The 25,943-nt window shown below is 41.5% G+C and overlaps 1 protein-coding gene across 1 annotated transcript in view; it reads left to right on the top strand.

Moving 5' to 3' along the window:
- The window catches only part of tmem67 (transmembrane protein 67), a 125,562-nt gene that overhangs the window by 15,423 nt on the left and 84,196 nt on the right, over positions 1–25,943 (top strand). The window contains exons 2-8 of the mRNA XM_033020405.1: positions 3,790–3,857; positions 6,243–6,386; positions 7,948–8,044; positions 13,058–13,083; positions 13,674–13,748; positions 20,880–20,942; positions 23,607–23,767. Coding sequence (XP_032876296.1) covers positions 3,790–3,857; positions 6,243–6,386; positions 7,948–8,044; positions 13,058–13,083; positions 13,674–13,748; positions 20,880–20,942; positions 23,607–23,767 — 634 coding nt within the window. The remainder of the gene's footprint in view (positions 1–3,789; positions 3,858–6,242; positions 6,387–7,947; positions 8,045–13,057; positions 13,084–13,673; positions 13,749–20,879; positions 20,943–23,606; positions 23,768–25,943) is intronic.

Below are 25,943 nucleotides of genomic sequence, written 5' to 3'. Positions count from 1 at the left end.
GACCCACGTTGCCATAGACTAGGCGTCAAACAGTCCTGTTTCAAGGTGCTGCTGGCGCGGGCTCGGCCATAGGTCCACGCTGCCATATACTAGGCGTCAAGCAGCTCTGTTCCAAGGCACTGCTGGCGTGGGCTCTCCCATAGGCCCATGCTGCCATATACTAGGCATCAAGCAGCTCTGTTCCAAGGCGCTGCTGGCGCGGGCTCTCACATAGGCCCACGCTGCCATAGACTAGGCATTCAAATAAGCGCCCCTGTTCCAAGGTGCTGCTGGTGCAGACTCCTCCATAGGCCCATGCTGACACAACTCCCTAGTGTGTCCAGATGCAGCATCTTCTCCATTATTATTTCCATCCTAACAAACCTCAAAAAATTGTTTATACCTTACTGGAGGGGAACCCTCCCAGCACTAATGCTGACCTTTGAGGTTAGTTTTGATCCCATATCCTGGGGACCACTTTGGTCTGGTAACTGTATTGCTGCTGGATTTCCCTACCCTGGGAACTCCAGCATCTGTATATTTTACCGGAGGGGAACCCTGCTGGTTCTGCGGCTGACCGTCTAATCGGTTTTACCCCACCATATCGGGGACCCCACCATCTATATCTATTACCGGAGGGGAACCCTGCCATATTTAGGGTAACTGCTCTTTAAACGGAGCCTCCAGAGGAACCCACTCCTCTGAGAATATCATTTAATTTCAAAGTACCCGTAACTACCCGGGTCTCTGGCACTGCAAATCAGCAACTCTAACGCTGCTGTAGTGCAACTGCAACTGGGATATTCCCCAGCGTTTTTTAAACATTTAAAAATCACAGACCCGACTTACCAGCTATACTGGTTCCCTCGTCGGCCTCGCTAAGTACCGGCAGGAAACCTCTGTAAACGAGGTTCCTGCACGAAATCTAAGAAAGGTAAGAAATAGAAACCTTACCTTCTTAGTTTAACTTACCGGCGGCAAGCAGCGACATGCTTGCCAGTCTGGTGCTTCCGCCATGCGAACGACGATATGACGCGCATGCGCACGGATGGGGTCTTCTTCACGTAGTCACTCACGTGACTCCGAAGTAAAATAGCCTGATGGCTGTAGGGAAGAAGCAGTTCCTGATCCTGGACGTTACAGTTCTCAGGTTCCTGTACCTTCCCGATGGCAGTGCCGAGATGAGTGTGTGGCCAGGATGGTGTGGGTCTTTGATGATGTTGGCTGCCTTTTAGAGGCAGTGACTACGATAAATACCTTTAATGGTGGGGAGGTCAGAGCCGGTGATAGCCTGGGCAGTGTTTACAACTTTGCAATCTTTTCCACTCCTGGACATTCAAGTTGCCGAACCAGGCCACGATGCAACCAGTCAGTATGCTCTCTACTGTGCACCTGTAGAAGTTCAAGAAAATCCTCTTTGACATACCGAATCTCCATAATCTTCTCAGGAAGTAGAGGCGCTGATGTGCTTACTTTATGATTGCATCAGTGTGCTGGGTCCAGGAAAGATCGTCGGAAATATGCACGCCCAGGAACTTGAAGTTTTTGACTCTCTCCACCATCGTCCCATTGATGTAAACAAGATTATGGGTCCTCAACCTTCCTCTTCCAAAGTCCACAATCAGTTCTTTGGTTTTGCTGATATTGAGTGCCAGGTTGTTTTGGTTAGTCAGTCGATCTCGCTTCTATACTCTGACTCATCACCATCTGTAAGTCGTCCCACAATGGTGGTGTCGTCACCGAACTTGAAAATGGAGTTCGGACTATGTCCGGCTACACAGTCATGAGTATAGAGTGAGTAGAGCAGGGGGCAGATGCATGGCAGATGCAGTTTAATGTGGATAAATGTGAGGTTATCCACTTTGGTAGCAAAATCAGGAAGGAAGATTATTATCTAAATGGTGTCAATTTGGGAAAAGGGGAAGTACAATGGGATCTGGGGGTCCTTGTTCATTAGTTAATTACATTAAGCATGCAGGTACAGCAGGCAGTGAAGAAAGCGAATGGCATGTTGGCCTTCATAGCAAGAGGAGTTGAGTATAGGAGCAAAGAGGTCCTTCTGCAGTTGTACAGGGCCCTAGTGAGACCACACCTGGAATACTGTGTGCAGTTTTGGTCTCCAAATTTGAGGAAGGACATTCTTGCTATTGAGGGAGTGCAGCGTAGGTTCACCAGGTTAATTCCCGGGATGGCGGGCATGTCATATGCTGAGAGAATGAAGCGGCTGGGCTTGTATACTCTGGAATTTAGAAGGATGAGAGGATATCTTATTGAAACATATGATTATTATGGGTTTGGACATGCTAGAGGCAGGAAACATGTTCCCGATGTTGGGGGAGTCCAGAATAAGTATAACAGTTTAAGAATAAGGGGCAAGGCATTTAGAACGGAGATGATGAAACACTTTTTCACACATAGAGTTGTGAGTCTGTGGAATTCTGTTCCTCAGAGGGCAGTGGAGGCCAGTTCTCTGGATACTTTCAAGAGAGAGCTAGATAGGGCACTTGAAGATAGCGGAGTCAGTGGATATGGGGAGAAGGCAGGAACGGGGTACTGTTTGTGGATGATCAGCCATGATCACATTGAATGGAGGTGCTGGCTTGAAGGGCCGAATGGCCTACTCCTGCACCTATTGTCTATTGTAGCTTACACCCCAGCGGTATGAACATTGACTTCTCTAACTTCAAGTCGCGCTTGCTTTCCCTCTCTCTCCATCCCCTCCCCCTTCCCAAATATCCCACCAGTCGTACTGTCTCCAACTACATTTTACCTCTGTGTCGCCCACTCCCCTGACATCAATCTGAAGAAGGGTCTCGACCCGAAACGTCACCCATTCCTTGTCTCCTGCGATGCTGCCTGTCCTGCTGACATTTTGTGTCTATCTTCGATTTAAATTAGCATCTACAGTTCTTTCCTACTACTTACAACCCTGGTACATGAAGAATGGTCCTGAGCCAAAACATCACCCATCCATGTTCTCCAGAGATGGTGCCTGACCTGCTGAGTTACTCCAGCAAGGTGTGTCTTTTTTCTTGTTTTTTTTAAATCAGGGTAATGCTAAACCTAGAACCAGTGAAGATACCAAGAAAAGGGCTGAAAAGGTCAATAGGTAAATTATGATTTGTTCACTTTGAAGGTCACTGGCAAGGCTAGAAATTATATGTGATAGAAAGAGTGCAGTGAAGGTTCAGCAGGTTGATTTCTGAGATGGTGGGGTTGTCCTATGAGGAGAGATTAGACCCGCACTTTCACAAGGGTAGAAAAATGAGAGGTTACGCATTGAAACATACATAATTCTTACAGCCTTGATTGGGAAAACCTAGGGGTAATAGTCTTAAGATATAGAGTCAGCCATTCAGGATAGAGTTGAGAAGACCATAGCTCCATGATGTTGAAGCAGCAGATCCAACACTCCAGAGCTTCAAACGGCGATCCAGGTAAAGGGCCTGTCCCACGAGCATGCAACTCCATGCGGCAAGCGCGACCTAACGTGGTCGTTTGAGCCGTACGGCCTCGCGGGGCCGGTCCCACTTAGATCGCCGGAGCCCTATGGAGTTGTGCGGAGCTGGTTCCGACATCGCGCGGGGCTCCGAAAAACTGACCGTGTTCAAAAATTCCGCGCGGCAACGGCCTGCCGGCCCGCAGCCGCCTCGACGGGCGTGCGCAGCGTCTCTACGCTGTACGCACGTCTTGACGCCGTACGTCACGCGCGAACTTCCCTCGGACTTCGCTCGAATTTCACTTCACTCACTCGACCTCCGCACGCCCCCCACCCCCCACTCACTCATTTTGTCGCCTCCTGCTGGCTAGCAACCATAACGGCTGCTGACGCCCGCCTCTACACCAACAACGCCAACATTTTTTTTGTGGACGCTGATGTCATTTGGTTGACGCGTGGTCCGCTGCCCGAACGCTTGCTCCTCTCCCCCTCCTCCTAATCTACACACCCATTCTCCTCTCCCCCCCCCCCCCCCCTCCCACTCAGGGCCTGAATCCTGCAGGCTGGAGCCTCCCCGACCCCTCCTGCTGCCAGTCGCGTCATCGCAAAGCCTTTGAAAAAAACATGCTGTCATGAGAGAGCGAGTGATTATTGCGTTCAAAAGCCAGCCCTCACCAGCCAAAAACCAACCCTGACGATGCGCCCCCACCCCTCAAATTCTCCCCACTCCCTCTCCCCCATCCGCTCCCTCTCCGCCCCTCACGCTCCCTCTCCCCCTTACTCTCCCCCCCTTCCTCTCCCCCCTCCTCCCACCCTTCCTCTCTCTCCTCCCCTCTCTCTGTCCTCTCATCCATCCTCACCCACCCTCCCTCCACCCCCTCTCCCTCTGTCTCTTGCCATTCTGTCTCTGCCCCTTTCTCTCTCTCTCTCCCCATTCTCTCTCTGCCCTCACTCTCTACCACCCCCCCCCCCCCTCTCTCTAGATGCGCCTGCGAGTTGGGGGCTATGCGTCAGTGGATAAGGCGGCTATGGGGTAAAAGGAGCAAATTAATAATATTAATATAATATCAAGGGGGGTAGTTAGCGTGTGTGCGGGGGGGGGGGGGGGTAGTTAGTGTGTGTGATGCCGCTTGCCCCCTCCCCCTCCCCCGCAACCACACTTTGGGGGAACAGACGCAACGGGTCTGCACTTGGTCTAGTATACCTCTAAAACCTTCAATAGTTCAAGCCATCAAGATCAAGATAATAAAATTAAAATATCAAGAGAATATAACTTTAAAACAGACACTGGATTGTATTTTGCACTGTACTTCAATTATTCCCTTGCCTATGGAATTATTGAAGCACACCTGATATAAACTGGATCCAATGTTTGATTTGTACATGGCACTTTGGTTTTGCTCAAAAATAATTTATTATCTTTTTGTTTAGGTATGTCATGCATATGCCTACCTGGTTACCAATTAATCCCAAACAAAGGCAAATATTCCATCAGTTGTAAAAAATGTCCTAAATTACATCCAGTAAGTAAATTGTTTTGGAATTTTACCTGAGCTGCAATCTATTGTACTAGTTTTTGGTATGCATTCATGCTTGCAATTGTATTACCTAATTTGACTCTGAAATGAACTTTTGGCCACATCTGCTCCACTACTAAGATCAGCCATTTCTACCTCCATCGAATCGTCAATCGTTCTGTTCCCTCGTCTCGTCTGCTGTTGACACACTCATCAGTGTCTCTGTTTTTATAATGCTTGATAATGCTACTCAGTCCCTCAATCAACAGAAAATGATCCAACCCTCTTCTAATGATCCAACCAACTTCTGTTTGTGACTATACTCGCAACAATTCCTGTTCATTCACTAAACTGAATTGGCATCCCAGTAAGCAACACTTCTATTTTTCGAATCTTATCCTTGTTTGCAAATCACTTTGCGACCGCTTTGCTCCTTATCTTCATAACCTCCTGGAACCCTCAAGGATATCTGCCTTCTTTTAATCCTAGCCTAATAATACTCCCTGATAATTGATCACCGTACACCATCAAAGCTTGGAATTCACTAGTGAAATGTTTTTACCTCCTTGCCTCTCTAACTTACTTTTGATTTTGAAACCAGCATCTTTTGGCTGTCTGTCTTCAATGGTTCTTTATTGTCACGTATACACTGCACAGTGAAATTCTTTTTGCACATCTTACCCATGCACAAGTTGCCATATTTGTGTGCCATTTACACAAAGAAAAAAGTCCAAACTACAGAATGAGACATCGATAAAATAGGTGAGCAAACTAGATTTTTATTTCATGATTTTAAGTTTTATTCATTATTAAGTATTTCAATGGAACGATTAAACACAAAATATAAACAATAAAAAAAGAAACAATAAATATAAAAACGGTTACTGTGCTTTTAATTTACACATTTCACACGTGACCAAATGGACACTACTCGTGTGCGGCAAATACTTGGGATATCAGAAAACCATCTAATTGGGTGATAAATGATTTTTAAAAAATCATAAGCATAATGACAAGATTCCTCATGGAAGGTTGGTTAAGAAGGTTCAATGGTTGGGTATTAATGGTGGAGTAGCAAGATGGATTCAACAGTGGCTGAATGGGAGATGCCAGAGAGTAATGGTGGATGGTTGTTTGTCAGGTTGGAGGCCAGTGACTAGTGGGGTGCCACAGGGATCTGTGTTGGGTCCACTGTTGTTTGTCATGTACATCAATGATCTGGGTGATGGTGTGGTAAATTCCAGGAGCGCGACCATCTCATTAAGGAGGATTGATTGCCGCCAGTCTCCTAGGCCCTCCATATGAAGGAGCCTGGCAGCCCGTTCCATCCGGCTGAGCCCGTAAACCTGCAGCAGGAGCTCCTTAAAGCAGAGGTATTTCTCGGCGGCCGGTGGCTCTTCGAGGAACTGAGTGACCTCTCTGGCCGTGTCCTGGTCGACGGCCCCCACCAGGTATAAGTAGCGGGTGTTGTCAGCCGTAATGTCCCGCAGCTGGAATTGGGCCTCCGCCTGCTGAAACCAGATGCAAGGCCGGGCGGTCCAGAAAGTAGGTAGTTTAACGGAGACCGTGTCGAGAAACAGGGCCCAGTCGGCCTGTGAGGCAGACGAACGGGCAGCTCTGTCCTTTGACTCCATTATGACAGCAATGGAGCGTCGAGGTCACCAATGTGGCGCGGCGATAAGCCCAAAATGAAGTCGAGGAACCAGGTATTTCGGGAGGACTTTTATTAGGTGTTGTTCTCTTGTCCAGTCGGGTCTGCAAGAGAAAGATCGCGCCTAAACCCCTACCCTTTATCCCTGTAGCTAAGGACTGCCCCCAGATTAGTCCATTCTCATGCCGAGGGGTTCGATAGTGGAATGGCCCGACACTTGGGAGCCGCCACAATATAATGATTTGACTTCTACCACCCTTGAGAACAAAGAATTCCAGACTCCACTGCCCTCTGAGAGGAAATTTCAACATATCTCTGCTTTAAATGACTGGCTCTTAATTTTCCATATTACATCCCCTTGTTTGTGCTTCCACCATTTGTGAAAACTCAACATCTACCCTGTCAAGCCACCTTAGGATCTTGTATGTTTGAATAAGGTTACCTCTCATTCTTCCAAGACTGATAGAGTCATACAACGTGGAAACAGACCCTTTGGCCCAGGTCGACCAACATGCCCCATCTGCACTAGTCCCACCTGCCTGTGTTTAGCCCATATCCCACTAAACCTGTCCTATCCATGTACCTGTATAGATGTTTCATAAAAGTTGCGATAGGACCTACCTGAGCTAACTCCAGCAGCTCGTTCCGTACACCTACCACCCTTTGTGTAAAGAAGTTACCCCTCAGGTTCCTATTAAATCTTTCCCTCCTCATCTTAAACCTATAAATTATGAACTGACTGGATTCATTGATATCCTTCCAGAAAATAAAATCCACCCATCGCTATGTCTGGCCTATGTGACTCCAGACCCACCAAAACGATTGCATCTTAACTGTCTCATCAGATTCGCAGCAATTAGGCATACACTCTCACGATGCCCACGTACTGAAATAATATAAAAATGTGACGAGTTAAAAGACGATGCAGACTGAAGTGTGGAGTTAATTCCAAAGTAACACATGCTTGCAGTGTGCATCATAATCTGGATGCTTTGTATGATTAGAATGCATTCACAAGTCTTTTGCAAATAAATTATTGACTAGTTCCAGTTGAAACTCTGTGAGTGCTCTATTGTTTCAGTTTTACCTACCCCAATGTGGATTAATGATTATATTAAAGAAGTTAAAAGAATTTGAAATTCAAAGAGGCAAAGAAAAATAATTAGATAGAGAGCATAACCAGTTTAAAACTGTACCCTTTGTTGTTTTTCCGCTGTTTTGTAGCGTAGAAGTTAAAATAATTTGAAATTCAAAGGCGCCAAGAAAAACAATCAGATAGAGAGCATAACCAGTTTAAAACTGTACCCTTTGTTGTTTTTCCGTTGTTTTGTAACGTACTTTATATAATTCCTTGTTTCAAGGCAGTTACGCAAGATGGATGGAACTGTATTATGTGTCCCATAGGTGCTATTATAGATAATAACGGAAGATGTCAGTGTCCATCAGGACAGATTCTAGGTATGTTATGCTATGTTTAGCCATGTTTTTGTACGTTAATTCATGCCGCTCTTTTAAACAAAAGCTATCTAGAAAGCCGTTTGGGTTTAGTTTATTGTCACATGTACTGAGGTACAGTGAAAAGCTTTTGTTGTGTGCTAACCAGTCAGCGGAAAGACAATACATGATTACTATCGAGTCATCCACAATGCACAGATGCATGATCAAAGGAATAACGCGGATAGCGTTTAGTGCAAGATAAAGCCAGTAAAGTCCGATCAAAAATAGTCCAAAGGTCCCCACTGAGGTAGATAGTAGTTCAGGACTGCTCTCTAATTGAGGTAGGATGGTTCAGTTGCCTGATAACAGCGGGGAAGAAACTGTCCCTGAACCTGGAGGTGTGCATTTTCACACTTCTATACCTTTGCTCGATGGGAGAAGGGAAAAGAGGGAGTGACCAGGGTGTGACTCGTCCTTGATTAAGCTGGTGGCCTTGCCTAGCTAGCGTGAGGTATAAATGGAGTCAATGGAAGGGAGGTTGATTTGTGTGAAGATCTGGGCTGTGTCCACAATTGTTAGCAAAATGCTGCATAAATGAAGTTTGAATAATAGAAGACACAATGAACTGCATATTGGTCAACATGCAATATGTCAAGTGGTAGTGTATCAATGAACTGCATATTCTGTATTGCGTGAATGATTTAACTATTAATTTGCAGCTGACATAAGAATATTTCCATTAAGGAGGGTATTGAAATGAAAATTGCTTCATTTTGACTTTTTGATTTTGTTAAAGTGGAAAAGACATATACTGGAATGCCTTTGTTTAAAGCAAAATGCGTTACCTGCGATATTAGAAGCCCATCTTTTTCCATTCCAGACACTTCAGAAAACTAGTAAGTAACCATTACCAACATTTCTTTCTTGTAAATATTGGCGGTCTTTATCAGACATTCGTGATTGAAAATGCTTCATGAGGAATGTTATGAACAGAAAATGAATTGATGTATTGTACTATTGTAAACTGACAACTGTTGATGCTAATGAATATTTAATTGAGTGCAGAAGAGTTTCCATAAATTCTAGGAGCTGAATTAGGCCATTCAGCCGAACAAGTCTATTCCGCCATTCAATCATGGCTGATTTAGCAACTCCATTCTCCTGTCTTTGCCCCTTAACCCCTGACAATCTTCCTAATCAAGAATCTGTCAATCTCTGCCTTAACATTGACTTGGCCTCCACTGCCGTCCGTGGCTTCTTTTTCAAGCTTAATTTTTCATTACGATATAATGAGTTTGTGGCTGAGCAGTACGCTGAGGCAAGAGAGGCCCTTTAGACTCTGGTCAGAGGCAGGTAGGCCTAGACAGGGGGTATTGCTAGATATGAAAAAACGCACAAATGCTAGAGTTAAGTATGCACTTCGTTTTATTAAGAAAAATGAAAACACAATGAGAGCAGACTCGCTTGCCAGGAAGCTACAGAATAACAACCTTACTAACTTCTGGAAAGAGGTCAAAGTAATGAATAACAGTAAAACACCCCTACCGTCTGACATTGAAGGTGTTAGTAGCCCAGAAAAAATAGCTGAGAGTTGGCGTGACCACTGTAACCTTTTTAACTGTGTTAAAAGTAACCCAGTTAGAATCAATCATGAACATATTGATCTCTCTGTAGATATGGTAGTTAGGGCAGCAGATGTCTATGATGCCATTAACATGTTGGATAACAACAAAGCCTGCGGTATGGACTGCATTACTGCAGAACATCTAAAATATGCCAGCTATAAGCTCTGCCCTTTGCTTTCCATGTGCTTTAATGGTTGTCTGGTTCATGGTGTCCTGCCAAATGCTATTATGTCTGTAATGTTAGTGCCTGTGCTTAAAGATAAGGCTGGTAAGCTCAACAGTATTGATAATTACCGACCTATTGCATTAACCAGTATCTTGTCTAAAGTACTGGAGAGAATACTGTTGACAAAGCTAGAAATGTATGTCCTTACAACTGACAATCAGTTTGGGTTCAAAAGAAAACATGGAACTGACCTGTGTATCTATGCTCTTAAAGAGATTGTGTTCAGGTACACAAGCCTGAATTCATCTGTATTTCTATGTTTTATTGATGCGTCCAAGGCATTTGATAAAATTAATCATGAACAATTGTTTGTAAAATTGCTAGATAGAGGTGCCCCTAAATTCTTAGTGAGAATTTTAGTGTTTTGGTATGCCCATCAAACGTTTCAGGTTAAATGGGACAATGTTGTATCTGCTCCATTCTGTGTTAGTAACGGAGTGCGGCAAGGAGGAATTTTGTCTCCTATTTTATTTAATGTTTATATGGATGAATTGTCAAATCAGTTAAATAGGTTAAAAACTGGCTGTCTTGTGGGCAACATTATTGTTAATCATCTTATGTATGCAGACGACCTGGTCCTGCTCTGTCCATATAGTGCTGGGCTGCAGCAGATGCTGAAGGTGTGCTCTCAGTATGGCCTTGATTATGACATAAAGTATAACGCTAAGAAAAGCCGTATAATGATAGTTAGAAGCGCTGAGGACAGGAAATCAACTTTTCCGACCTTTTATTTGTCAGACAGTCCTCTTGCTGTGTGTGAGGAAATTAAATACCTAGGTCATGTCATATCCGATGACTGGACGGATGACAAAGACCTCTACCGACAGCGCTGTAACATTTATCTTCAAGCTAACATGCTTATAAGGAAGTTTTCTATGTGCTCTGACTCTGTGAAGTGTTCCCTGTTCAGAACCTACATCACACCGTTATATACTGCTCAATTGTGGTCTAATTATAAGAAAAAGAGTATGCAGAGGCTCAAGGTAGCATATAATGATGCAATGAGGTTGCTACTTCGTGTCCCTAGGTGGCATAGTGCCAGTCAATTGTTTGCGTCCACTAGAGCAGTGGTTCTCAAATGGGGGTACGCGTACCCCTGGGGGTACGTGAAGGCACTCCAGGGGGTACGTGAGATTTTAAAACTATATTTTTGCGCTGGTTAGGGGGTACTTGGCTGAAAAAATATTTCACAGGGGGTACATCACTGAAAAAAGGTTGAGAACCACTGCACTAGAGTGCCAACCTGTGAGGCACGCTTAAGACAGCTGATGTTTAGTTTTATGTGTCGCCTGGACAAGTCAGAGAACCACATAATTGAAGCCCTAGTCAGCACTCTGAAAAGCTGCTATAGATTCACTTCTAGGCTAAGACGGCATTGGTGCAATAGCTTGTATATCTTATAGGCTAATATGCAATTTTTAATGTATTTTTGTATCTCCTTTTACTTTGATGTGTTATATGGACCTGTGTCTGAAATAAAGCTTTAATAATAACCTAACCATTCAAATGCACCCATTAGGATGAACTACTGTTGCATTTTTTTGTAATAAGAAGCATGTAACTCCTTTCCTGAATCCTGATTCAGAAGCTTTTTAGCCAGAGCCAGGAGGTTATAGTATTCCCATTGGTTCCGTGGCTAGGATATGAGCGGCAATGAGCCATATTTTTGGGGTGGAGATGAGAATTGGCGACAGGAATGGGAAGACATGGCAGATTAATTTGTAGTGGATAGAGGATGGAGCGAACAGGTTCACCTGCAATTTGCCTGGAGAATTGAGAAGGACACGGACTAACAAATTACCTGAGAGGAGAAACAAGATACAGAGAAGCAGATTGCCTTGGAAATGGAGAAACAGTGGCTGGCAGATTGAGGATAGGCACAAAGTGCTGGAGTAACTCAGTGGTTCACGCAGCATCTCTGGAGAAAAATGATAGGTGACGATTCGGGTCGGGACCTTTCTTCAGAAAAAGAAGTCTGAGGAAGAGTCCCAAACCAAAACATTACCCATCTTTTTTCTCCGGAGATGCTGCCTGACCCGCTAGCACTTTGTGTCTATCTTTGGTATAAACTAGTATCCAAGTTATTTTGCAATAATCCAAAACAAAGGTTCATGAAGAATATATTTGATTAAGATGAATGTAGGAATAGTGGGGAATTATTTTACAATTGTAATTTAGACTGTACTTTTTCTTCCCATCAGCTGTATCAGATGTCATGAATCATTCATTGATGCTACACATTCTTGTGATTGTCATTCAAACATTCTAGTAAGCAAGCAATTTAAAAAAAATTGTTCATACATTTTGTGGATTAAGGAATTAATATAAGTTATGGAGGAACATTTATACTGTATTTTGGAGATATGGGAAACTGCAGATACTGGAATCTTGGTCAAAAAAGCTGGACAATGGGTCAGACTGCATCTGTGGGGGGAATGAACAGACAATGTTTAGAGTCAGGATCCTTCTCTTGACTGATGGAGTAGGGGGAAGAAAGCTGAAAAAGAGTAATGGAAGTGGGGCAAAGCCTGGCAAGTGATAGGTGGATGCAAGTGAGAGAGATTGGCAGATGGGTTGAGTAAATGACGAAGGCGAGAGGCGAAGAGGAGACAAATGGGTGTCAAATAAAGAAAGAAGTGAAATGTAGAGCTGGAAGAAGGGTTATGCATGGATGGGGAAAAGAGGGGATAAAAGGGAAATTTGGGACTCGGGAATGGGAGCTGAGCATACAAAGAAGGGGAAAGGAGCAGGGTGACTAGGGTGGTGGGAGGTGTTGGGAGTAATGTGTATGCACCAGAGTGGGTGGGACAGGGGGAGCATTGGGGATGTAGAGGAATTGCTTGATATTTGAACATTTAATGTTCATACCATTGGGTTGTAGGCTACTCAAATAGAATATAAAGTCACATTTGAGGTGCACTCTTTCCAGTTTGTGTATGGCCTCACTCTGGCAATGGAGGAGGGCAAGGACAGAATGGTTTGGAATTGGAATAGGAAAATAATTTGAAATGGTTAGTAACTAGGAGCTCCAGCAGACCTTGGCAGTCAAAGTTCAAGTGTTCAATGAAACGTTCGCCTATTCTATGCTTGGAATCGCTGATATAAAGGCTCCACACAGGGAGGATTAAAGTGCTATAGGTGAGGTTGAAAGCGGTGCACATGAACCTTTGTCTCACCTTGAAGGGCTGCTGGGGTCGCTGGATGGAAGTGTGAGAGGAGGAATAGGGGAAGATTTTGCATCTCGTGTGGTTGCAGGAGTTTATTTCCAACAGTTCCAGCAGTTTATTTTTTGCATCTGTACATTCATGTCGTACATAATTTGAAAGCTGCATAATAAGCAAAAGGTTTTGTGCACTCAATTAGTGGCACAGTGCTGGCACAGCGGTAGAGTTGCTGCCTTACAGCGCCAGAGACCTGGGTACAACCTGACGTCAGATGCTGTCTGTACGGAGTTTGTACGTTCTCCCTGTGAACGCATGGGTTTTGTCTGGGTGCATCGGTTTCCTCCCACATTCCACAGATGTGCAGGTTTGTTGGTTAATTGGCTTCTGTAAATTGACCCTGGTGTGAGCATAGAACTAGTGTCGGTGTGGACGGTGGACCAACGGGCCTGTTTCTATGCTGTATCTCTAAACTAAAATTAAATTAACAATGACAAGTATTAAAATTTTATTAATGCTACTATTGCGATATATCGCTATAATGGGGATAAAATATCTGGAATAAAGTAGTTGAAGAACAAATGTGAGAGAAAACTTACAATAATTATGTATTAATTTATTTCCTTGTTTCTTTTTAGACTGGAGGATTGTGCTTTCTTAATCGTCCTAAGGACTTGACCTCCTCGGTGACCACAGATATTGTTTATGGGCAAGTGAGTACAATGAAGCTTGATTAAGGATGCCTAAGAATAATCTTTGTAGACTTAACTTCTTAAAAATAATAATATAAACAAAAATTATGTTCAATAAAATTGAAGCCACTGCTTTATGCTTGAAACTGCAATGGCGATGGAAATGAAATGAAAATGCAATCAGCTGTTTGGCTTGGCCTGCCCTGTGCTTGAAACTGCAATGGCAATGGAAATGAAATGAATATGCAAACAGCTGTTTGGCTTGGCCTGCCCTGTGCTTGCAACTGCAATGACAATGGAAATGAAATGAAAATGCAATCAGCTGTTTGGCTTGGCCTGCCCTGTGCTTGAAACTGCAATGGAAATGGAAATGAAATGAAAATGCAATGAGCTGTTTGGCTTGCCCTGTGCTTGAAATTGAAACAGAAATGAAATGAAATGAGTTGTTTGGCGTGCCTGAAACCACTAATTTCGGCCCACAAGGCCCCTTTTAGCCAAGAAACCATCCCTTTTGCCCAAAATGCCCGTATTAGCCCAGGGGGAGTATTTTGGCCCAAAAGGCTCCTGCCAAGCCAGATAAAGTACAGAAAAAGTCCAGACTTCCGGTGGCTGCTATGAAACAGTGAAGACAACTGCACAGAGCTCTGCTCCCGACAAATTGTGTTTAAAGTCTGTTCCTATGCCAGGATCGACTTTAAAACTCTTACCGGGATTGCTGAACGTCGTGGGTACTGACGTCATCAGACGGTGCCGGTGGAATCGGGATTTAAAACCATTTTACCGGTAAAAATCGGATGAAAAAGGGAAGAGGTCAGAGAGGACGCAAGAAGATTACATCAGTCTCCAGCTCCAAAAAGCTCTGGATGAGCTTGAAACTACTCCTGAATCCACTTTTGAAAGTTTGGAAGAGGAGCTGGAGTCTCAACAACCAACAGTCGAAATGGCAGCAAGAGCTGAAACAAAAGAGTTAAAAGAAAGGGAGAAAGAAATGAAAAGCTTGGAAGAAACGGTAAGAGCTAATATTACTAAAGACATTACTAAAGATCTTCAGAAGCATTTTGCCAAAATGAATTCTACAATGCAGAATAATTTTTCTACAATGGAGGATAATTTCTCTAAGAAAATTGACAACAGTTGTGGAGAATTAAAGGAACTATGTATCCCTGAACCAGCAGTTCAAAGATTTGGAGTTGAGGACTGCTAAGGAATTGGAAAGAATGCAGAGAGATTATAACAATAAACATGACTCCCTGCTGAAGCAATTAACAAAGGTGAAAAAATTAATGAAAGAGATGGAGGGTGAAATGCAGCAGATGAGCCAGGAAATAACAGGTTTGAAAAAACAACACAACGCGAATTGGGAGCTGACGAATAAACTGAATGAGAAATGTCAAGATTTGGAAGCCAGGTCAAGGAGGCAGAATTTGAGAATAATAGGGGTTAAAATGGGGGCAGAGCACGGCTCTCAAATGTGTGATTTTATCACTAATTTACTTAAAGATATTTTCAAACTGCCAGAAAAACCAAAGATAGATGTGGCTCATCGTGTTGGTCGCTTCCAAAGTGGAGCGAATGCTCCACCACGTCAAATGATCGTAAAGTTCTTAGACATTTCAACTTTGGAAAATTTATTAAAGAAGATATCCTATGGAGAAAAGCTTACATTTGCTGATAATATTGGTAGATTTTACAGAGACTCCCCTCGGGAAATTCTGGCAAAAAGACGCCAGTTTAAAAGTGCAAGCAGTATTTTACAAGGACATTCTGAAGTTCGTTACGGCTTTATCTATCCTGCCAAAATGTTAATTACGTACAATGCTAAGCAACGTTCATTCACGGATCCGGATTCAGCTTGCAAATATGCCCAGGAGATTTTAAATAAAATTCAAGGAAAAACGGAATAATAAGACATTAAGCTTGCTGAACTTGTTTTTTTGTTTCAAACAAGACACTAGAATTGTTCAGACGGTTCTCAGACAGACTTATCTGGCAAGAATGTGTTTTTCAATAACAGAGTCCTAACTTCATCTTGAACTGAAAAACTGAAGCTCAACAGATGGAATGTTCAAGGTCGCAGGCTCTGCGCCAAGTTTTTCAGCCCTGATAATTATTAGACTGTTCTTTTTTGAATTTAAAACAGTCGTGATGGTCTCCCTTTGTCTCAGTACTATATGATCTATTATTTACATACACAGCATATAACTAACTAACTAATTAACTATATATACGCAATAAACTTAATTAACGCTAAAGGTTTAATGTATTATACTAACATGACTAACTATATAGTAGGAAGGATGGGGGAGGTTAGACAGATATTCTAAATACTGATTATGAATTAACTAACATACAGGCTAATGAAAAGTGTGATTAATGACGAGGTACTCTAACCCATAATAACTCTTATTTTATTTTAAATCTTCGAGCTTTTCTTCTATTTTATTTAAAATTTTTTAGCTATTAATCGACCTGACATGATAATTTTGGTTATAACTGGAGGAAATCGACTAACGTTGGATGATACTTTACTAGGGGGGCAAAGCCCAGTGCATAATTCCATCAACGGAGGTCAATTTAAAATTAATCTTAGCTTTTTTGTATGATATCGCTTTTTTGATAACTTACACTCACTTTTTTTGTTTATTCACTATTATGAGTTGTATGATTTAACAATCTTTGTGAACACTTCATTTTATGTTTTTCTCTTTCTCATAATTATGTTTACTAATGCCAGGAGATGTAAAACTAGTGCAGAAATTATGAAGGACAACCCTGGACTCGGGATTTCGAGGTACCTGGCTGCATCACATGAATCATACATTCTGGTAATAATAGCCAATGCAAGATAAAAGTCGAATAAACACCGGAGGTCTCACTTTCTGTAGTTGGAACATTAGAGGTGCGAATGAGCCAATTAAGAGGGGTAAAATTCTGGCACAATTAAAATCATTAAACACGGATATTGCTTTCCTACAAGAAACGCATTTGAAACAACAAACTCAGATCAGATTAAGGGCAAACTGGATAGGTCAAACCTACTACTCCGCATTCACTTCTAAAGCAAGAGGCACGGCCATTATAATTCGGAAAGGTATACCTTTTAAATTAAAGAAGTCCATATCTGATAAAGAGGGAAGATACGTTATAGTCACAGGAGAAATTTATAATACACCATTAACTATGATAAATATTTATGCGCCTAATTTTGATAACCCCCAATTTTTAAAGAAAATAGTAGATATAATTAATAATAATAATAATATAATAAATTTGTTTATAGGGACAGTGCATATTAATGAACATTTTGCATGTAAATATGCGAGATTGTAGCCAATCAGTAGCTAATTTCCGTCTCTAGTCCCAGGCAAAGGTAGGTGAAGTGTCTTGCCCAAGGACACAACGACAGTACACACTCCAAGCAGGATTCGAACCGGCCACCTTCAGGTTGCCAGCCGAACACTTAGCCCATTGTGCCATCTGTCGTCCTAATTATCAAAATATAATAATGGGGGGAGAATTTAATTGTGTTATAGACCCATATTTAGATAAATCAATAAAGGTAGGGAAGCGTCTTGTTAAAACTAAGACCTGTGAATTTTTAAATACTTATATAAAAAATAATAACATAACTGATGTTTGGAGAATAGCAAACCCAAGTGGAAGGGAATATTCGTTTTACTCATCGGCTCATAAAACTTATTCACGAATTGACTATTTCTTATTGGATACAAAATTAATCCCGTATATGACTAAACCATCATACCATAATAGTATTATTTCCGATCATTCACCACTGACTTTTATACTTAAAATCGAGGGAATGCCGGGTATAAAACCTTTTTGGAGAGATTCAACGCACAAATATTAAATAACCCGCAGGGTTATGAGTATATAAAAGAACAAAGAAAAAAAAAATTGAGATAAATGAGACGCCGGGTATTTCCGTATCGCTATTATGGGAAACCTTTAAGGCATACATTCGTGGTGCTATAATCTCTTATCAAAGTTTTCAAAATAAAGAAAATAAAAGAGAACTTCAGCGGATAGAACAGGAAATAAAATCACTAGAACTGGACAATGCAACTGACCCAACCATAGATAAACATAACAAGACAACCTTATTGAAATATAATCTCAATAGAATATTATCGGCAAGAATAATAAGACTATTCCAAATTACAAAACAGGCACACTTCGAATTTGGGGATAAAGATAAAGATTTAGATGAACCGGGTTCTTACAGAGCTATATCACTTCTAAATACGGATCAGAAAATCTTAGCAAAGATTCTAGCTAGAAGACTGAATAATTATATTAACAAATTGGTAAACCCGGATCAAACGGGATTTATACCCAAAAATTATGTCTTTAAAACCACAGGATGCGAGACACTTATTAAAATTCCCTTTCAAAATTGCAACAGAAAAATTCAAGTATTTGGGTATTCAAATTACGAGAAGACACAAATCATTATTTAGCGCCAATTTTATGCCACTATTAAATAAACTGAATGTTATGATTAAATTTTGGAAAACGCTCCTGCTCTCATTGATAGGTAGAATTAACGCTATAAAAATGACTTTCTTACCACAATTAATATATTTGTTTCAAGCGATCAAAATATATATTCCAAAATATTTTTTCAAAAAACTAGATTCTAACATCACTAATTTTATATGGGATTATAGAGCACACAGAATTCAACGAAAGCATTTGTGTAAACCTAAAGAAGTTGGGGGTTTATCATTACCTAACTTTACATATTACTACTGGGCAGTGCATATTAAGAACATAATGTACTGGTTGGATAGTTCCACTCACCAGTCGGAGTGGATAAGAATGGAGAAAGAGGAGTGTTTCCCGTACGATATAGGAGAGAGGGAGGGAGAGAGAGAGGGAGAGAGGGAGAGACGGAGAGAGAGGGAGAGAGGGAGGGTGAGAGGGAGGGAGAGAGAGAGAGAGAGCGCATATATTCATTTTCAAACCACATTAAGGGTACTCACAGTGTTGTACACATTTGTTCAGTGTCATTCAGACCTCAGTGACAGAGACTAATTGACAGAGCTCCATCTTGCAGAGACTAATTGAGGCACACCACTTCCTGGTTTTATAGTCCCTCCCCCTCCCTCCAGCAGGGGCAGCAGAGAGCATGGTGAATTTTGTGAAAACATTAATATCTCTGTCATTTTTTCATCGAAAAGTATCTGATGAACACACATAATTGCTCTATTAATGCAAGACATAATTAATTCAATTTAAATTATTATATAGACTATATTATTCAAAAACGAGGTTGAATAAATTCTACCCAAACGTCTCTCCCAGATGCGATAAATGTTTGTTTCAAAACGCCAATATAACACATTCATTTGTAGGATGTACAAAGTTGAATAAATTTTGGAGCGATATATTTGATATATTTACAAAGCTCTTCAAGTCAAGAATAGAACCTAATACGGAATGAATTATATTTGGAATAATAGTAGAAGATATTAATTTAAATAAAGACCAAACATTATTCTTTAATTATGGGTTAATAATTGGAAAGAAATTGATACTTAAATTTTGGAAAAATACAGCTATACCAACTATTAAAATGTGGATTAGGAATATGATGGACATAGCACACCTTGAAGAAATGAGACTCCGCCTAATAGATAAATATGACCAATTCTTAAGGAGTTGGTCCCCTTTCATCGACTTTTTGGAATCATGTGATGCAGCAGTGCCGTAAAGATTACTGATTTCAGGTCAGGTCGTGGATAGATTTACATCTCCGAATAAAGATTTGAAAATTTCTTTTTTAAGGGTCTTTTTCTCCTATTTCTACTTTCTATTTTTTCTTTTCTTATATACACACTTCACGTTTTTCTATTTTCTACTATCTATTTTTCCTCTTTTTCTTCTCTCTATTGTTTTTGGGTTTTTTTACTTCCTTTTCAAAAACATAAAACTAGAGGTTGTACATAGAATGTATTACGTTATGACATAGTTGGCACCTAAAATTAGGTACCACTATTGTTTTGTACTGTATTAACTTCTAATAAAATAAACAAATTTTTAAAATAAATAAATAAATAAAAAAGTGCCTTTCACTGATATTTCACCCAGATTTTTTTTTTTAAAGAGCCCCTTCAGCCCATCAGGCCTGTACTAGCCCAGGAGGTGTCCCTTCGGCCCATTAGTAAGTATTCCCCCTACAAGTATTAAACCTCACCCCAGTATTTTTCTCCCTCCCTTCATTGGCTCCCTTTGAGATCCAGCCAGGATAGACTTTCCTCCTTCATTGCTGTGATCTGCAGAAAAATATGAAAAATTTCTAAAATTGATTCTCCACCCTCACCCCCTTCTCTCTCACAGTCTCTCACCTGTTTTGGGCATATTTTCTGGCAGTTTCTGAGCTGCCAGCCCGCCAGGCCTGAGTGACTGAGCTGCCAGCCCACCAGGCCTGAGTGACTGAGCTGCCTCCCCACCAGGCCTGAGTGACTGAGTGGCCAGCCCAAGAATCCAATTCGGCCCACAATGTCCATATAGCCATCTGGAAACCAGTCCCTTTGGCCCACAACACCCATACTAGCGCTCTAGAATATGGGAAGGTGAATGTCAACCGGGTGTTTGACAACCGGGTCCAGGCGGACTGAGCAAATGTGTTTAGCGAAACGATCGCCCAGTCGACGTTTGATCTCGCCGATGTAATATCTAAATCTAATGACTTTTAATCCTGTAAGAATATTCATGTTTGCTTGCTTATCATTTTTAATGTTGTAATTGATGGTTCAGGAGAGGCTACAAAAACCTCTGCTTTAAATGAGTAGATTTTATTCATTCATATTAAGGACAATCCCAAAAACAGCATTCCTGGATTTTTCATAAGTGAAGTTATTGGTTTAAAAATTGTGATTTCTTTATATTTTAACTCACGAAGGATGTTTCCTGATAAACAAATTAAGTGTGACAATTGTAACAGTAAATAGCTACAAATATTTAAACAATTTCACTATATGGATACACAGTGTAAGATCTGATAAGGAACAATGTCAAAAATATGATATAAACTTGAGCATTTCTGTGTAGGTGAAAACTATACAAATATATTTATTTAGGAATTGGCAATGTTCCAAGTCTCAAGACTATTTTCTGTCATTTTTGCAGGGTTTAAAAGTTTCATCGGCTTGGTTTGCCACTCATTTGAAAGCCTCAGCTATTGCATGCTTGGTAAGTTTGCAGTAAACATTTTGAGAAGAAATTCAAATACAAAATCCTCCAAGATTGAGCACTTTTGAAGACAACTCTGCCCCCATCCACCTAGATTTTGTTGTGATGGAAATAGTTAGCAAGCAGGTTTAGTTTAGAGATACAGTGGGGAAACAGGCCCTTCGGCCACCGAGTCCGCGCTGACCAGTGACTCTCATACACTACCATGTCCAAAGAGGGGGAAGGGTCCGACCGGAAGCATAACCTATCCATGTTCTCCAGAGATGCTGCCTGACCCACTGAGTTACTCCAGCACTTTGTGTCATTTAAAAAAATTGACTAATCTCATTAACTACATTATCACCCACATTGTTGATATAGGCTATCTGGTAAGCAATAATGGACCCAGCACAAATCCTTGGGGCATATACTGGTTGGAAGTCATAAAAAAAACAATGCTCCAGTACCTTGACTACTTCCACCAACCCAATTTTGAATCCAGTTGGCTAGCTCACTCTGGATCCATTTGATCTAACAAGCCTAACATGTGGGATCTTGTCAAAGGCTCTTCTAAAGTCCATATAGACAACTGCCCTGCTCTCGTCAGTCCTCCTGCTGACCTAAAAAAAAACAGAATCAAATTTGTGAGACATGATTTCCCATGCACAAACCCATGCTGACTATCTTTGATCAATCCTTGCCTATGCAAATGGTGGTAGATTCTGTCCCTCAGTATCTCCTCCAGTAACTTTCAGGTCCCCTCCAGGAACCTCCAGCATTCCTGAGGACACAATCCAAGTCTATCCAACCCCTCCCTGTAGCTAATGCCCCCTGATCCAAGCATAATTCTGCTAAATTCCTCTGCACCCTTTCCAAAGCCTCCACATCCTTTCTGTATTACTGTGACCAGAACTGACCCACTGAGTTCCCCCAGCACTTTATGCCAGCATAATATTCCAACATCTGCAGTTTCCTGTGTCTCCATTCTTTTGAAATCTTTTTGTATTCTTGCTCCTCATACTAAAAGTTTTGTTTCATTAGCAAACAAAAATAATACATTTGGTCATTGTGATCACCAATCTTGCTCCCCCCCCCCCTCATGTCATAGAAACATAGAAACATAGAAAATAGGTGCAGGAGGGGGCCATTCGGCCCTTCGAGCCAGCACCGCCATTCATTGTGATCATGGCTGATTGTCCCCAATCAATAACCTGTGCCTGCCTTCTCCCCATATCCCTTGATTCCACTAGCCCCTAGAGCTCTATCTAACTCTCTCTTAAATCCATCGAGTGACTTGACCTCCACTGCCCTCTGTGGCAGTGGAAGCCAAGTTTTTTTCTCACCTCAGTCTTAAATGACCTCCCCTTTATTCTAAGACTGTGGCCCCTGGTTCTGGACTCGCCCAGTCCAGTTGGGAACATTTTTCCTGCATCTAGCTTGTCCAGTCCTTTTATAATTTTATATGTTTCTATAAGATTCCCCCTCATCCTTCTAAACTCCAGTGAATACAAGCCTAGTCTTTTCAATCTTTCCTCATATGACAGTCCCGCCATCTCAGGGATTAATCTCGTGAACCTACGCTGCACTGCCTCAATCACAAGGATATCCTTCCTCAAATTAGGAGAACAAAACTGGACACAATACTCCAGATGTGGTCTCTCCATGGCCCTATACAACTGCAGAAGCACCTCTTTACTCCTATACTGAAATCCTCTTGTTATGAAGGCCAACATTCCATTAGTTTTCTTCACTGCCTGCTGTACCTGCACGCCAACTTTCAGTGACCGGTGTACAAGGACGCCCAGGTCTCGCTGCACCTCCCCCTTGCCTAACATAACCCCATTGAGATAATAATCTGCCACCAAAGTGGATAACCTCACATTTATCTATATTATACTGCATCTGCCACTGATCTGCCCACTCACTCAACCTGTCCAGGTCACTCTGCAACCTCCTAACATCCTCTTCACAGTTCACACTGCCACCCAGCTTTATGTCATCCGCAAACTTGCTAGTGTTGCCTCTTCCAAATCATTAATATATATGGTAAACAGTTGCGGCCACAACACCGAGCCTTGCGGCACTCCACTTGGCACTGCTTGCCATTCTGAAAATGACCACGTTCACTCCTACTCTTTGCTTCCTGTCTGCCAACCAATTTTTTATCCATGTCAACACCCTACCCCCAATACCATGTGCTCTAATTTTAGTCACCAGTCTCCCGTGCGGGACCTTATCAAAGGCTGCGAGACCTTATCAAAGGCCTTATCAGAGTCAACTCCTGCCATTCTGAGGTGGACTTGTTTATTCCAACTCTTTGTTTGCCACCTAATTTCAATCTAGCATTTGAAATCCTTAATCTTTTATTTTAAAAGGGTGGTGTTTGAACTGGATATGCTCTAAGTAAATTCAGAGAAAACATAAATTCATTATACAGTGTAAGAATACTATTTGCCTCTTGGGCCTGCAAATTATTTTTGATATTTTGACAACTTACTGTACTTAAAGTTTAAAAATGATTGAAATAGGAAAAAATACATGAAATGTTCTGGGATCAATAATACGAGAACTAAATGCTATTTACTCAGTTTTATGAGGATCAATCATTATTAATATCAATTTATATTTTAATTGTGCTCACTTTAATGAATACATTTACTGTTTTGGTTCAATTTTTCTTCACAGAGATTTGCAAATCTTACTGCCTGTCAGGCAGTGGGGAATATGTGTGTCATGATCATGAATTCAATAGACATGGTAACAACTCCTAATGATGCTTGTACCCTTTATGACACTATATTTAAGAAGACAGTAAGCTTAGGAAATACCCATTCAATACCTTCTTGGTAAGAACTTGTTGTGCTTAAAGAAAATCTGAATTTCCTTTTTGAGCAGTTATTGTTTTAGTATTTGGAATAAATTGTATTTTTCTCATAGTCATACAGTCACAGAGTGATACTGCGTGGAAACAGGCCCTTTGGCCCAACTTGCCCACACTGGCCAACAATGTCCCAGCTACCCTAGTCCCACTTGCCTGCTCTTGGTCCATAACCCTCCAAACCTGTCCTATCCATGTACCAGTCCAACTGTTTCTTAAGCGATTGGGTATCCCAGCCTCAACTCCCTCCTCTGGCAGCTTGTTCCATAGATCCACCACCCTCTGAGTGACACTAGACAATAGACAATAGGTGCAGGAGTAGGTCATTTGGCCCTTCGAGCCAGCACCGCCATTTAATGTGATCATGGCTGATCATCCCCAATGTACCCCATTGTTGCCTTCTCCCCATATCCCCTGACTCCGCTATCTTTAAGAGTGAAAACGTTACCCCTCGGATTCTTATTAAATCATTTCCCCTTCACCTTGAACCTATGTACGCTGGTCCTCGATTCCCCTATTCTGGGTAAAATACTCTGCATCTACCTGATCTATTCCTATCATGATTTTGTATACCTCTATCAGATCTCCCCTCATCTTAGTCAGAAATTCCATTTTTTTTACTATTGTTAGTACAGTTAGTAGGACAAATCTCCACAGGTATGGAGCCATGTTGCAAGTTTACCTCTCATATCAAATCATTTCTCTCCATCATTTATCTCTATATTATCAGTTTATGTAGGAGGGAATTTTGTGCTATAACCGTACCCTATATCTGACTTTACTCAGATAGGCACAGACACAAAGTAAAACAGCTCGTAGAACAGTGATGAGTCTATCGAACAAGTCGGTTTAATAAAGCCCTTATTGCTTGTACATCGGGAAACCGTCTGAGGAGACTGAAACTGCCTCAGCAACCCATAGTAACTGTGGCATTTTCATATCCTCATGACACAATGGTCACTTGTGGAGTTTAAATTAATCATTAATCAATATCTCTGTAACCTTCCATCTTTGCCTTTCCCAAGAGTTAACTTTAAGCTTACTTTCTCATTATTTCTACATTATCTCAGTTTTCCATCTTACACACTAGCAACAAATTACAGAACCCAATTAATTTACAAACCTACACGTGCTTGGAATGTGGGAGGAAATCGGAGCAACCGGAGAAAATCCATATGGTCACAGGGAAAATGTGCAAACTCCATACAGACAGCACCTGTAGTCAGGTGCTGTAAGGCAGCAACTTTACCACTAACCCAGTCACAGTAGAGAAGATAAAAAACATTCGGGGGAGGGGGCAGGGACAAAATGCAGGAAGGAATTTAAACCAAATACTATCATGAAGAAAAATATTAAGCAAAGCTAACGACACCAGAGGTTGACATGTCCAAGGGATCTAATATCCTGCTCCAGGTTTCCAAAGGCTGCAGAGAAAGTGTTTAGATTGATTGTGATTATCCAAGATCACACAGATTCTGGAAAGGTCTCAACTATCGGCAAACCTAAAATGTAACAGCACTGATCAAGAAAGGAGGATGCGGAGAACTGGAGGCAAATTAACATCTTTCATTGAAAGTGTTGGAAATCATGAGTAAGGAAGATGCATACATAATTGAAAGATATATGGCCTTGGTAGATAGGCATAAGAAGAAGAAAGAGCAGAAATATATAAGAGCATGAGATGGCTTGATGTAGAAGATGCTAAGAAGGTATTTTAAGCGGGCTAAGGGTTTCCCTATTTAAGTGAAATGATGTGGTATTTCTCTCAAGGAATCATGAATATTTAAACTTTCTACCTCAAATTGTTGGAAGCTGGATCAATAGGAATATCCAAGCTTGAAAGTTATTTAAACTTTAGGGGAATGGGGGCAGGCTAATGGGGCCAGATTGCAAAGTGAAAAGCCATGAAATTCTGCTGCTGGTTTGTTCCTTTCCTTTCTTTCCTAAAAAGCCTACAGTTGATTTTAAGATTGTGATCCTTTTTGGGCTCATTCTAGGAATTCCTTTTAAAATCCTAAACATCTCAATAAAATCACTCCATAGTCTGTTTTATTTAAGGAAATATGGCAAGTTTATATAAGCTTTCTTTATTACCTAATGTGTGATGATGTGTTTCATTCTGACAAATTAGTGCTACAGGCCCT

Source organism: Amblyraja radiata, chromosome 4 (genome assembly GCF_010909765.2).
Source record: "Amblyraja radiata isolate CabotCenter1 chromosome 4, sAmbRad1.1.pri, whole genome shotgun sequence".
NCBI lineage: Eukaryota > Metazoa > Chordata > Chondrichthyes > Rajiformes > Rajidae > Amblyraja > Amblyraja radiata.
The sequence above is the reverse complement of the archived record's forward strand: the minus strand, read 5'-3'. Positions and strand labels throughout refer to the sequence as shown.